This window comes from Ictidomys tridecemlineatus, chromosome 10 (assembly GCF_052094955.1).
Source record: "Ictidomys tridecemlineatus isolate mIctTri1 chromosome 10, mIctTri1.hap1, whole genome shotgun sequence".
NCBI lineage: Eukaryota > Metazoa > Chordata > Mammalia > Rodentia > Sciuridae > Ictidomys > Ictidomys tridecemlineatus.
In genome coordinates, this window is record NC_135486.1 from 135,475,709 (window position 1) to 135,489,445 (window position 13,737).

The window sequence follows — 13,737 nt, forward strand, 5'->3', positions numbered from 1 at the left end:
CCTTCACAAAAACTCCACGGAACAGAATCCCTGCAAATAATGAGGGCCAGCTCTTTGTAATGTGAAAAAATAATACAACCAGCTTTTGTGAAAATAGCAGGGCCACATGTAGTGCTTATACACACACCTGCGCACACATGCTCACACACGCGCACACACACAGAGGGAAAGCACCAAAGCATCGACCACGCCATGGAGTTGGGTTAAAGAGTCATTTTTCATTCATTGGAGCATTCTGCAAATTTTCTAAAAATAAACAGGATAAAGAACTGAGCCCTGGAAGGGTCTGTGAAGCTGTCCTTTGACCTGGCACCCCATGTACTAGCCTGCTCCAGGTAGTGTCACTTTTGGAATCCTGCCTATTCTGGGTTTGACAGAGGCACCAGGTCTGGTTTGGGGGCAGCAGACAAGAAGCCCACCCTGAAGACAGCGTTGGAAATGCAGGTGGATACGTCCCTGAGACACCAAACTAAAATCACAGGAAAAAAAAAAAAGTAGTGAAAGTGAAAGGTTAATAAAATAGGTACTTGTCATTCCGTTTCTCTATATGCTTAACAAAACACTGTTGAAATCTCAAGAACTGTTTGCTAATCTTGTTCCCAGAATGAGCTGTCCCCAACTGCCAAACTACAAAATGTAACTTCTCTCCCTGCCCTCTCCAGGGAAAGTATATAAGCTCTGCTCAAGCTGTTCTCAGGGCTCTATCTCTCTTTGCTATAGAGGGCTCGGGCCCCAGCATGCTGGTCTCCAAATAAACCCACCCTTCTGCTGTTGCATAAGACAGTCTCTTGTGGTCTCTTACTTTTGTAAGGGTCCGGCGAAACGTTGGAGTAAGAGCAGCAAGGACAGTGGGCGCATTGGGAAACCTTGCCATCTACCTCTACTGTCACCAAACAGCCAATAACCTGGCAACTCAGGTCCCCCTTGAGATTCTTCAATTTGAGAGGAAAGAAAAAAAGGAAACCCTTTTGCACTGTAGGTGGTGTACTTAAATATTACATGGCATCCAAGGGACTTAAACGTAACACTAGACTGTTAAATATTACCAAGTATTAGTATTTAGATTAAGAAAATGACAGGAAGTACTCAGATATAGCTCAAAAAGTATAAGAAGGACAGGAGGTATGCAAATAAAGTTTGACCACTGTGCAGTCTCCTGCAGTGACTCTGTGGGGACAGATGATCTAAGCCTCTTGGCAAGGGCACACTGTGAGATGTAAGACTACCCCTGAGCAGAAGTGTGAAGTAAGGCCTTGCATATAACTCTAGCAGGTTCCTCTTAAAAAAAGAATAAAATGCCAGCCAGGCACAGTGGCACATGCCTGTTATCCCAGCAACTAGGGAGGCTGAGGCAGGTTGATCCCAAGTTCGAGGCCAGCCTCAGCAACTTGACAAGACCCCATCTCAAATATAATAAGAACAGGGATATAGCCCAGAGGTAGAGCACCCCTGGATTCAGCTCCTGGTACTATAAAAAAGAATAAAATGCCAAATTGTGAATAATACATTAATACACAAGGCAACCTGGTTTCTTAATATTAACCTGTACCGAAGCCCAGGCTCTGGGAGAATGTGGTCCTCAGGTCCTGTTCCGTTCTCCAGGCTTCCCAGGGGGGGATCTGGGTAAAGACATCACAGAGAGGAGATAAGGTGTTTATTCCAATTCCCTCTTCTTGTCATTCCTTCATCTGCTACGTAAGCTGACTTACAAGTTCTTACTCACCGCACACTGGATCTTAATCTGCTACCCACTCCATTTTCCCAGGCATTTTTATGACTTGGCATCAGCTGCTGATGGAAGACCATATCTCCCACTTAACCTGTGATTTTTGATCTTACAGCAAGTGGAATTGTGCATGAAGTCCATATTCAGGGCCAACCCCAGAATCGGAGTAATTTTTTTAAAAAAGCTTTCTGTAGGACAAACCTTCTCCTGCCTGTCAGGACTTGAGACAGACAGCAGAGGGCAGCAAAGTCTAATCATCTAGCTTTCTCCAAAAGCCACTTAACCCTGTGTACGTTGCATTCAGGAGCACATTCCCAAAGAAGTGAGGTGATAAACATCTCATGTTACCGATTTTCATAAATGCATGAGTCCCCGCACAAGCCTCTTTGCAGGAAAGGGTAAAAACCCATGAGCCCCAGGCTGGATGGTGACATTAAGATCCATATCACCCAAGGGAACCCTTGCTCATTAGAGCAACTCCTCATTGTCAACACCCATCATGAAACTAGCTCTGCACCCGAGAGGGACAAAAAGAGCAACACAGCCTCCTCTGCACCATCACGTCTGCTTAGCCTGGGCTGCTGGAGTCGGACTTCCCATGACTTACAGGTAAACTCACCTTGCCCCATTTTAAGTCACAGGCATGCCCAGCCCTCCACCTGCTCAAGGTCCCATGATGAGACCCTGGGCTGGTCTCCCCTCTCTGAATTGCCCCTAACCCAGGACAGGTAGTCCCCTCCACCGCAGAGCTGCCTCCTGCAAGATTCACAAGGGTACTCATAGCACGTCCCCTCCTCCCTCCCAAGACTTAGCTACTAAAAACACCCCCTCCCGGCCAGGCCCAGCTTCCTTCTTGCCCCCCCCCCACTCCCCTTTTCTCTAATTACTCCCAATACAGTGACTACAAAGGAGGCAACATTTTCAAAGAGGACTGAGAAATCCCTTGAGGCAAGAAGCTGTCCACTGGGAAGTCATAGTAAAGGGCAGAATGGCCCCTGGCCAGAATGAGGAAGAATGTATTAATGTCACCATCAACCTGAGGGACACTAGTCAGACATTGGGCAAAAGTAGAGTCTCAGAAAAATGTTAGCAGAGCCTACCCAAAGAGCCTACCCTGGCAGGCCGAGCCCGAGACCACCTGGCCCAGGTGCCTCCCATAGACACAGAAACCACGCAGAGGGACTGATGCAACTTGGCAGCAGGTAACCAGTCCCCAGCCCTGATCCAGCACCTTCAGTCACCATGGGTCTTCCCTGCAATGCTCCCCACAGGCTGTCACAGCCTACAAGGTTAAACACTGGTACACTGGCTCCTACACATCACCTCTGATAAGCACCATCAAGATAAGATGGAACTTGGGGTCCCCTTAAGAGTGACAAGATGGACCCTCTGGGTCTGCCAAGAGACTACAGGAGATGTGCTGGGGGACAGTGGGGACCTTCTCTTGAGGATCCTGGAGGCATTTATCCATGGAAAGCCTAGAATGCTGGGCTCTGGAAGATCCGATCCCAACGTGAATAGCAAATCGCAAGGCCCCAAAGCACCAGCCATTAGCTCCCCTGTCTCACAGGCTGGAGGGGCAGAGCCTGCTGCCCTGGGTGCCCACAGCCAGCATTTAACAGCTTGTAACAAGGACTGAGCGGGGATCAGAGGCTGAGGAGCTCCATGTCGGAGGCTGTGAGTAAACATCAGAACTCTCCCATGGCCCTGGATACCCCTGGGCCCCCTCGAGCTTCCAAGCCCCCACCCGTCTCACACAGTCCAGCAATGACAAGGCAACCCCCTCGGGCCACCTGGACAGAGGAGCTGAAGAGGCAAGGCTTCTGGGGTCTGGCCTGCGGACACGAGCCAGGCCCACCACACCGGCCCTCTCTGGGACTTCAGCTGAGACCCGGCGAGATGTCCCCACTAGTATCAAAGATCACAAGGCTGAGCAACGTTGTTGGCACCTCAGCCAAGTTCAAGTAGAAAGGGGAGGAGTAAGAATGAAGAGGGCAATGACAGACCGGGGTGAGGGCAGCACGGGAAGCAGGATGACCACAACGGTTGGGCCTCTCCCCATCCAGAGGCCCCTCCATCAGCCCTGCTCCCAGCTGTGGACCCGCTCAGCTGCCCGGTCTTAGCACTGCCTCCTCAGCCCGTCTTTCCCCAGGTGAACCTGGGAGTCTTTGCCACACGTCTGAGGGAGGAGATGGTGCAGTGAAGCCCCCAGCTGAGCAGGACGACCCCTCCCCAGCACTGGACTCACTGCTGGAGCCTGGTGGGCACTGTTATCACTACCGGCATCCACTTTCCAGGCAGGTCACCCAGACTGACAGACGGGAAGTCCACTCTGCTGCCTGCGGAGCCCATCTGTCTAGCCTTCAGCTAGTGTAAATGGATTTCTGTTCTTCACCAAGTGACAAGAATAATCCTTCACCCAATTCAAATTTCAACAGCTTCCTAAGCAGTTGGAAGACTCCAGTCACAGCTCCCTAACCCTAGGCCCAGAGAAGCTTGTGTTCCCTAGAAAATGGCGGAGTACCTATCCGTTGGGCTAAGGCCTCTCTGAGCTCGCAGTGCTGGGGGAGGAGAGTGACAACAACCAGGCACTTCTCTCTACAGGTTCTGTGCACTGCATGGCGCACCTGTCCTGCTGGGAGAGCCAGGTTCACCCACACATAAACCCCAGGTCTCATGACCTGTTCAGCTACAGGAAACAATAAGACTACATATGAGCCCGCCCACCACATGGAATGTGCAAGGACACTGGCCCATAGTCAAAGGCCAGTTCAAGCAACCCACCCCAGAGCCCCAAGAGCTTTCTGTCCAGGGCACCAGTGACATGACAGATAGCCCCCCCCTCCACCATCGAACTGCCTCTTGCCAGATTCAGAAGGAAACCAAGGTCCTAAAAGGCAAAATGGCAATCACTCTTTATGTTTACTTTGACATGACCAAGTTCAATAAGCCACTGGTATAGGGGAAAAAAGTAAAACAGACCTGGGGGAACTTGGGGGATTGCCAGCCAGGTCAGCCCAACTCAGATGCTCAAATTCCTACAAAACCAAGGCCCTGTAGCTTCTGAGTCCCCCACAAGCCCCTCCTTGCTCTGGGCCCCAGGTTCCCTCCCATTCCTACCTGTGCAGGTAACTCAGATTCTCAAGCTGGTTCTGAACTGATTCTCTCATTGGGGAAAAAAAAAAAAAAAAAAAAAAAAAAAGAGGAAGCACCTACCTGCAGGGCTGTAGGAGCCCACTCCGCTGACTGGGAAGAGGACATCAGCATCGCCATGGAGCACCTGCAGCGGAGCCCAGCTGTGCACCTGGGAGAGGCAGGTGTTCCCATCCAGGGGCCTAAGGTGAAAGAAGACAGCTGCATGACAAGGCCCAGACCCCCAAAGGGCCTGTGACCACCAGGCACATCTGCTGAGCCTCCTCAAGGGTTCTCGGGAAACACCCAGGCCAGGATGGGGCTGATGGACAGGAGTCTGGAGCATCGAGTGGGGATGCGACCCCGACAGGTGCAAGGACATGAGTTACATATCCTTTGGGAAGTTAGTTCAGAATCATGTCGCTGATCAGGAAGATCACGGAAGACTAGCCTGAAGGGGGAGCTGTGAAGAGCAAGTTGAAGGAAGCCAGGACCTGAGGGAAGCAGAGGGACGGGACACATGGAAGAGGAGGGACCAGCCACATAAAGTGCTGAGCAAGAGAAAATGCCACCATCTGGGTTCTCAAACAACGGTGGTTACACAACTCTGGGCTAATGTCGCTTTGCCTCGCTGGTTCTCAGACCCCATGGGTCAAAGGACAATCAGACCCACTTGTGACTGGGTTTTCAATAAAAGGAGGTCAGCTAAAGTATTAACCAGGCTCATATGATGTTATTCTGTTATCTGCCAAGTTCAAAACCAACACACACAGCCTTCGTAACACCAGGATGACTCCAAGCTGCCTGAGTATTCGCCCACTGCAGCTTCGCCTCTGGACAATCAGGAACATTAGTAAATACCAGGATGTGTTTACGCAGTTCCTAGATGTTTATAAAATTCTTTTGTATCTCAGTAAATAAAGAAGACCAAAGCTGATAACCATACCTACTTAGTAAAAGAAGGGACGGGTGTGGGAGAGAAAAGAAAAACAAAACTCCAACTATTTGACTTATCCAATGTCAACAGCCACATACGACAGAACCAAGGCTTTGGGTTTTCCAAATCCAATTACAATGGCGCTCCAGACTCTGTCCACCATGTGACATTACAGAGTTTTTATTTTAGAGAAGAAATTGACTAAGTTTAGGGCCAGCTAGTGAATATTTCAGGTTCCGTGGCCTACTTGTCTATGTTGGTATTTCTTCATAACTGTCCCTAGCTCGGGCAGGCAGGCTGGCCGGCTCCTCCTACAGGCTGGTCAGCACCGTCTCCTTCCGGCTGCTCTAGCTTCTGGTCAGGTCAGACATTCAGACACTGAGGAACTATTTCTAACAATTTCGCAAAACTTGTCACTGAATCCCATGGGTAAGGCGATGACACTCAGGCAGGGGAAGGCAAAGGAAGGGCTGCTCCTGCCCGTATCCTGGCAGCTGACCCCGACTCTGACCAAGACTCAGGTGAACTTGGTTGTGCCTCTACCACGCTTCTGAGGCTCTGGTCTATAAGCTGGTGGCCCAGGGGATGGACAGCTGCCGCAGTGCCAGTGCACCCTTCTCAGCAGAGGGCAGCAAAGGCCATAGTCCGTTATCAAGCAATCCACCAGCTCTGTACCAGGGGTGTTCTGCTCGTTTCCAACACAGTTCTTACCACTTCCAGCAACATGAGTGTGCATGAGGTAAAGCCAGGACCCTCCAGACAAGAATCTGAACCCAAGGAAAAGCAGCACCAAGGGCCACCACTTCAATATGAGCAAAATGAGTTGAAGTGATTCCCAAGTCAGGGAAAGCCTCAGGATGTGGCTTCAAGATTGGCTCAACAGTGGGTGTTCTTTTCCTTGGAAAAGATACTTTCAGAAGTACCCAAAATACAACTGGGCTGGACACCATCTCCATGCAACTTACATTCACATGGCTGTAACAAAACCACATGGAGAATTTTCTGTCTTATGTTTCCATCTGATAGCAAGAAGATGAGCTCATCTTCTTACTACCAGATAGTCAAACTCACTCAAAAAGTTCAAGATCCCAGACATGACGATATTAACACCCAACTCCTGCATGCCCGGCTGGTAACCGCCTCAGTGGCTGCATTTAGGTCAGCTCTGGTGTTTTGCTTCCGAGTCGGGACTTTGAATCCACTTGGTACATCCCCAGGCAGATTCCATCACAGGACTGCCAAATCAAGTGGGACTAACACAGCTCCTGACACGGTCCAACCGTCTCCTCAGGAGTGTTGCTGGCCCCTGGTACCAGCTGTGCCATCATCACTGCTCCAATGTGGACCGAACATCCCCTTTGCACCTGGGAAGAGGTACACTGAGAAATTGCCTCCCCCCCATATAGGCCACAATACTGGGGCTCCCTTTCAAATCTTCGCAAATGTGATGGGCAAGACATAGGACCCTCGTTTCCCTTTACATTTACTTCATTGCTGATAAGGTGCAATATTTATTCATGTTTAATTCCTTTGGAATCATGTTCTTACCTATTTAATGATGTCAGAGCACATAAGGTGACAGAAAAACTCCTTTGTATGATAAGGATATTATCCCTTTTGATGAAAAACACAAAGCCAATACCTGTGGCCAGTACTGAGGCAGGGGGAGAACACTGGTCACCAAGCAGTGGCTTATGACCAGCTGTCACAGGAGGTGACCCAGCTCTGGACAACAGACCTCCTCAAGACAACCAAGGGTGGTGGCACCCACCGAGCTGCTCCTGGCCTGCCACAGCCCCTCACACACCTGCTGTGTTCCAGCCTCATGGGCCCTTCCTATGAGCCCTAGCTTAAAATCAAAATCAAAGTATTACTTGGCAGGCCATCTCATCATTCCTCGGCTCTTCCCCAGGCTGCTCTATGGAGTGTTCAATCGAGATCCCCCTGTGTACCAGGGAGAAGCTGTCCGCAGTCTGCGGGAGGCCCACTGGCTTTGGAGGACCCAGGCCCCCTTGGAGGTCACCAGCACAGCTTTGTGCTTTACACATCACAATGCCAGCAGCCACCTTGGCCTGGAGCTGGCCTCCCCTTCCAGCCTCCACTCAATGGCACCTGCAGGATAGGAAAAGGAATGGCTGATTGCAGCCAAAAGAGCACAGAGTGGATCAATCTTGCACCCACCTACAGAGCCACAGAATCCAGTGGCACTTCCTAAATGGCCCAGGAGAACTCAACGCAGCTGTGAGAGTTCTTGTATGTGTCCACTTGACCAGGCCACATCACCCAGATACTTAATCAAACAGTATTCCAGATGTCTCCATGAGGGTATTTTTCAAGTGAGAGTCATATTTAAGACAAAAGACTAAGCAGATTGTCCTGCCTAACTGGGGAGCCTCACCTAACCAGTGGGACTGACTCCCCAGAAGGAGGAGGAGAGCTGCTAACAGACTGCCTTCAAGGTTGAATGGCAATTCTTCACTGAGTGGTCAGCCACCTATCAACTTCACACTGGCCAGCCTCTGTAATATAGGTGAATTTCTTAAAATAAATCAAGAAAGGGAGCAAGAGCAATACAGAGTCAGATACATAGAAACAGAGCGAGATCAAAAGGAAGAAACACCACCCTACTGGTTGTGCTTCTCTGGAGAAGCCTGAATAATACATTGGGTATTATTACAAGACAGCTTCCAGGCACAAAAACCATCCATAGCCTAGGAGCAAGAGCAGTGCTTCCAAACAGCTACCCTAACAAATAATTTCAGAGCAGAAATGAAAATCTCCACTTCAAAATGGCCAACAAAAAAAAAAAAAAAAAAATCAATGCCACCAACCCAATTACACAACAGTAAAGGGAACTCTTTAGCAGGGCAGGGCAGGGATCTGAAGGACCACAGTCAAGTTGATCGGGGTTCTGCAGAGAAGGAACCAAGTGGGGGAAATGGAGGGAATAGGCAAAGAAGGAGACTTCTACTGAGGAGCTGGTTCACTGATTACGAAGGTCCAGAGCCCCACAGTCTACAAATGGAGACCTAGAAATGCTAGTGATGTCATTCAGTTCAGGTCTGAAGCCCGAGATTACGGAGGCCAACGTCCCAGCTTAAGCTGGCGGGCAGAGAAGACAGTTCCTCCTCTCCCTCAGTTTGTTCTAGTCGGGTCCCCAAAGGATTGCAAGATGCCCACCCACTCCGGGGAGTTCCATCTGCTTTACTGAGCTGACCCATTCAAATGCTACTCATCTCATCTGGAAATGTCATCACAGAAATGTTGTTTGAGTATTCCACAGCCCAGTCAGGTAGGCCATCATAGTCAACCACCACACTGGCCAATCGAGTCTCATGATTATATAAAAGCATGGAGAATATTTGATAGTATAACTTTAGGGTTCAACATATCCAAACCCAAATCCCATCTGACAAATCTCCACTCCATGGAATCCTGCTCTTTCACCTATAGAGCAGGTATGATGGCCACCGATCTCACAGGGTTGCTTTATCACTAAGGTACGTCATCCAGCACTTCACGGATGATCAACAAGCTAATACCACTAACAGTAGCATCTGTGTAAATGAGGATTGAAGCAAAAATAAAGTTTAGTCTCATGAAAAAGAACCTAATATTAAAACATGAAACCAGGTGCAGTAGCACAAACCTGTAATCCAAGCTCCTCAGAAGGCCGAAGCTACAGGACTGCAAGTTCAATGCCATCCTGCCCAATGTAAGAAAACCTCATCTCAAAATAAAATTAAAAGGACTTGGCATGTAGTCCAGTGTTACAGCACTTGCCTAGCATCTGCAAAGGCCTGGACTTGAGCCCCAGAACCACAAGGGGGGAAAAAAAAAAAAAACAGTAAGGCTCTAGCCCTGAGCTGCTGTCATACTGTGCACCCTAACACCAGGATACCTCAGTTATACAGAAAGACACAGTTATGCGTATTTAATTGCCTAGATTATGAAGCCTTCTGTGATTCCTTTGGCACTGTTCTGGGTGAAGAGGAGACAGTGTAAGAACTATCAGAGTAGAACAGTGGCAGCAGCTGACCTGTGCTATGTCATTGGCTGTGCCAGCACCAGCAACAACGGCCCACATGCAGTACATCGCTGACTGCACAACGCCCTGCCACCAACAGGTACTGCCATCCTCCAGGCCTCAGATGAGGCCAGAGGCTCTGGGGTGTGTGGAAATTCAAACTCGCCCAAGTACAAGATCCCAGGTCGTTCTGAATCCAAGATGCACACTCATCAACTATGCTTTCTACTTTAGGCCTTCACCCCTTCCCCTCCCACGACCCTCTCCAGAGTTGAGACTTCCAGCAGCCACACAGGCAAGCTGCTGCTGTTCACACCCCTGCAGACTAACAGGAACACAGCTGCTCTCTAGACTAGCCTGCCTCCTCCAGGGCTTCTATGATTGACAAGTGAGAGATGAAAAAAACCCAGTTCGTGAAAACCAAAGTCCTCTGTGCAAACCAAGAACTTCAGGGCACACTTCCTGGCATTAATTTTGTATTAAGTGCCTTCAAATATACTCCCTTCCCCTCTTAGTTCTCAGGAGAATGGCAAGCTGACATCACCACCTCCTAAATAAAGACTGAAAAATGACTAATGCCCTAACAGATAGAAAGTGGACCGATTTCCTCCACGGCGGGAGAAGGAGAAATGGGCAATACACATCCTTTTGCCGGAAGCTCAAGTGGCACTTACTTCTCTGGTGATCCCAGGTGGCCCGCACGCTTCCTTCCTGATGGGTCCACATACGCGTCGTCCTCGTTGTCATCCACGCCTTCGTCGTCGATGCTCTTCACATCGAGCTTCTGGTACCCAAGCTCCCCATTTAGAGAAAGGGAGTCCACTTTCCAGGAGCTGCTGCTCTGGCTGCCGTTGGAATTCGGCCCAAAGGGGCTTTCAAAGGCCGACATGATGTTGACTGAGGACCGGTCGGAGTTCTCCTCCGAGCTCTCCCCTGTCCCAGGAAGCTTTTTAAAAACATCCCCAGAGGTCTGCTCATCCTCTTCCTCATCAAATGAGATGATGTTGGTCACCTTCTTTTTCTTCTTCCGTTCCTTTTTACATCTGGCATCTGGCAAAGAAAGATACAGCAAGAAAAAGTGGGCAAGACAGAAGGGGGACAGGCCAGCTCGCCCCCAGGGCCCCAAAAGATTCCCTTAGGCTACTGAGAAGTCTAACTGCACCATATTCATTTATTTAAATCCTTGAGAAATACCCATCTATAGAAGACTGAGCAAGATGGACCCAGGCCTGTACGTCAACATGCTTCAGATCATAGGTGGACACTGTCCCTTCTAGTGTCACTTGGATTCCAAGGATGCTGCCACTACGGAAATGATTTCCATCGTTTCACTGTGGGAAATACGCCCAAGAGTGATAGGCCCGACCAGAAAAACCAGCATGGGGGTCGCAGCCTGTTGTTTCACAGCTACAACCCCCACCCCCCATGATGCCGCTGGCCCTGCGCCATCTACAGATCCTTGAATCTGAGCGGGCACAGTGCTCTGATGGTACCACTGGAATGTGACAGAAATAACATCCCATTCTAGGGCCCAGGTGACAAGAGGTCTCATTGCTTCTGTTCCCCCCCCCCCAGACTGCTGCCCCGATGGCACCCAGAGCAGCCAGCAGTCAGGCACACAGGTGGGCCACCCTGGGCCACCAAACTCAGCCACCAGTGACATGCCATGAGCAAGTCGAGGGAAGCCAGCCGAAGCCCTGCCATGCCCATCCAGAGTCGTCAAAAAACGAGTCATGGTGGATTTAAGCCACCACCTTTTGTCATTTGTTACACAGCAGGGCTAACTGGAGCAGCGAACAAGACTGCCTGAGGGGTCAGAGTTAAGATGAGTCCATTTGTTCACCCGCCAATCATCCAACTTGGAATGTGAGACACTTTGGAGTTGTAGGCAGTGGCTCAAAGTGTGGCCTGGTGATGCTTCACCAGCCTAGCACAGCTCTGAGGATTTCCAAAGCTCCTCCTGGTGTACAAATGTGTGTCTTTGTTACACAAAGCCCCCAACGTCCCGTTTTCTACATCTGCACATGAGGCGTCATGGTATTCTGAGTTTTCACCATCATTGATAATTTTCAAAGATGGCCACATTTACTGCCTTAGGGATTTGGAGACACAGGGACTAGAACTTAAGCCAAAATTTTCTAGTTCTCCCGTAGCAATATCCATTGCTTCCGGGATAATTTTTTTTTTGGGGGGGGGTAGTACCAGAGAATGAGCCCAGAGGCATTTTACCACTGAGCCATATCCCCAGCCCTTTTTATTTTTTTATTGAGACAGGGTCTTGCTAAGTTATCCAGGGCCTCACCAAGTTGCTGATGCTGGTTTCGAACTCGTGACCCTCCTGCCTCAGCCTCCCAATTCACAGGGATTACAGGTGTGCACCACCGTGCCCAGCTATTATTAACTTATTGAAAACCAACTTCCTTTTGCCTGCTCCCACCTGGTGTTAAAGCTGACCAAATCCTCTCTTCCCCCAGGCTTCTGCTTAAACGTCCTCACAACATAGGCGAGACAAGTGGTATTCATTCTCCAGAGCATCTGTGATTGGCCTTCATCACATGTACCAAAGGGATATTTGGAGAATTTGTCTTTAAACACTATCCTCGTGCATCCCAAAGGGACTGCAAGCTCATCATGGGCAAGCCATCTTAAGCTCGCTGCCTAACACACAGAACACAGTGAGTGCTTGAGTGGACGACTGAAGACCAAGCCCATGTGGCTCCTGTGGCTGCCCCACCACGTTTGCTCTTCTCCCCTGTCTTCTCTAGGTGAGCCTGTCAGATCCCCTTCAGAGTGAATGAAGATAAGAAAAATAAACATGACCCGAGAGTACAAGCGCCCTAGATTTCATTCCCCTGGGAATGGCCTTCAGGTGACAAGAGGTGTCCACAGCAGACATTCTCTTGTCCTTACAAGGACCCCTGTGCACCACCTCGAATGCCCATTCTTGCTCACCAGCACTGACGTTCTTGGACACAACAGGCAGCGGGTCGGTCTCCTGCTCGGGCTTAATGAGGATGGAGACAGCAGAGGAGGCTGTGATCTCCCTGAGGAGGCTGCTCACTCCCTGAGTGGATTCCTTCAGCAAGGAGGTCACGTTCTGCGTTGATTCCTTTAAGAGGTCGGAGACAGTGGGAGCAAATTTGCTCTGCCCATTTAAGTCCTTGTTGTCGATGTTAATTGCGAAGAGTATGGAGTTCAGCCCTGGCCAAAAGAAGGAAAGCCTGGAGCGCCTGGGAGCATGCAGTCACCTCCAACATGAGAAACAGGAGCGACAACGCAGTACACACAGGATTCTTATACACCGATTTCAAACATTTATAAAACTTTCTGCAAAGCTGGGTCAACAGACACCAGTTACCAGGGCAGTAAGACTTTCCAGATTTCCTCCCCAAAGGTTGAGAAGACAAATGCAAATAAGAGTCACCCAGGAGTAGGTGAGAGCATAAGGGCGGAGCAGACTGCCAGCACAGCCACTTACTAGCTCTGAGACCTTGGCCAAGCACCTTTTACTCCCCTGGGCTTCAGTTTCCTTACTTGTATGATGGGGACAATATCATCTCCCTCACATGGTCATAAATATTAAAGATGATCACATCAAAACAACCTCAGCTCAATAAGCAATCAAGATGTGCAGCAAGAGCGTCACTGTGATTACCCTAGATCAAAATGTGCACTGGTCTCCTAAGGCCTGCAAAAGGGTTCAAACCCAACTCTTCCTCAGACAAAACTAACACAGCCCTTAATCTGCAGAGCTTAGTGGAAACCTTTAGGGGAATAAAAGGGAAGAAAATTGGGCAATTGGAAAAAAGACACAGCTGCCCACTTTTGTCTGGCCGATTCCATCTTTAACCCTTTGAGTGAGAGGAAAAGTGAACACCTTGGCAATCCATCAGGTGACATCAACCCAGGACCTCC

The 13,737-nt window shown here is 49.5% G+C and overlaps 1 protein-coding gene across 4 annotated transcripts in view; it reads right to left on the reverse strand.

Moving 5' to 3' along the window:
* The window catches only part of Snx29 (sorting nexin 29), a 375,232-nt gene that overhangs the window by 300,838 nt on the left and 60,657 nt on the right, over nt 1-13,737 (reverse strand). For all 4 annotated transcript variants that reach the window (XM_078024349.1, XM_078024351.1, XM_078024350.1 and 1 more), the window contains 4 exons: nt 12,775-13,023; nt 10,497-10,872; nt 4,943-5,061; nt 1,544-1,619 (listed from right to left, as the gene is read on the reverse strand). In XM_078024349.1, coding sequence (XP_077880475.1) covers nt 1,544-1,619; nt 4,943-5,061; nt 10,497-10,872; nt 12,775-13,023 — 820 coding nt within the window. The remainder of the gene's footprint in view (nt 1-1,543; nt 1,620-4,942; nt 5,062-10,496; nt 10,873-12,774; nt 13,024-13,737) is intronic.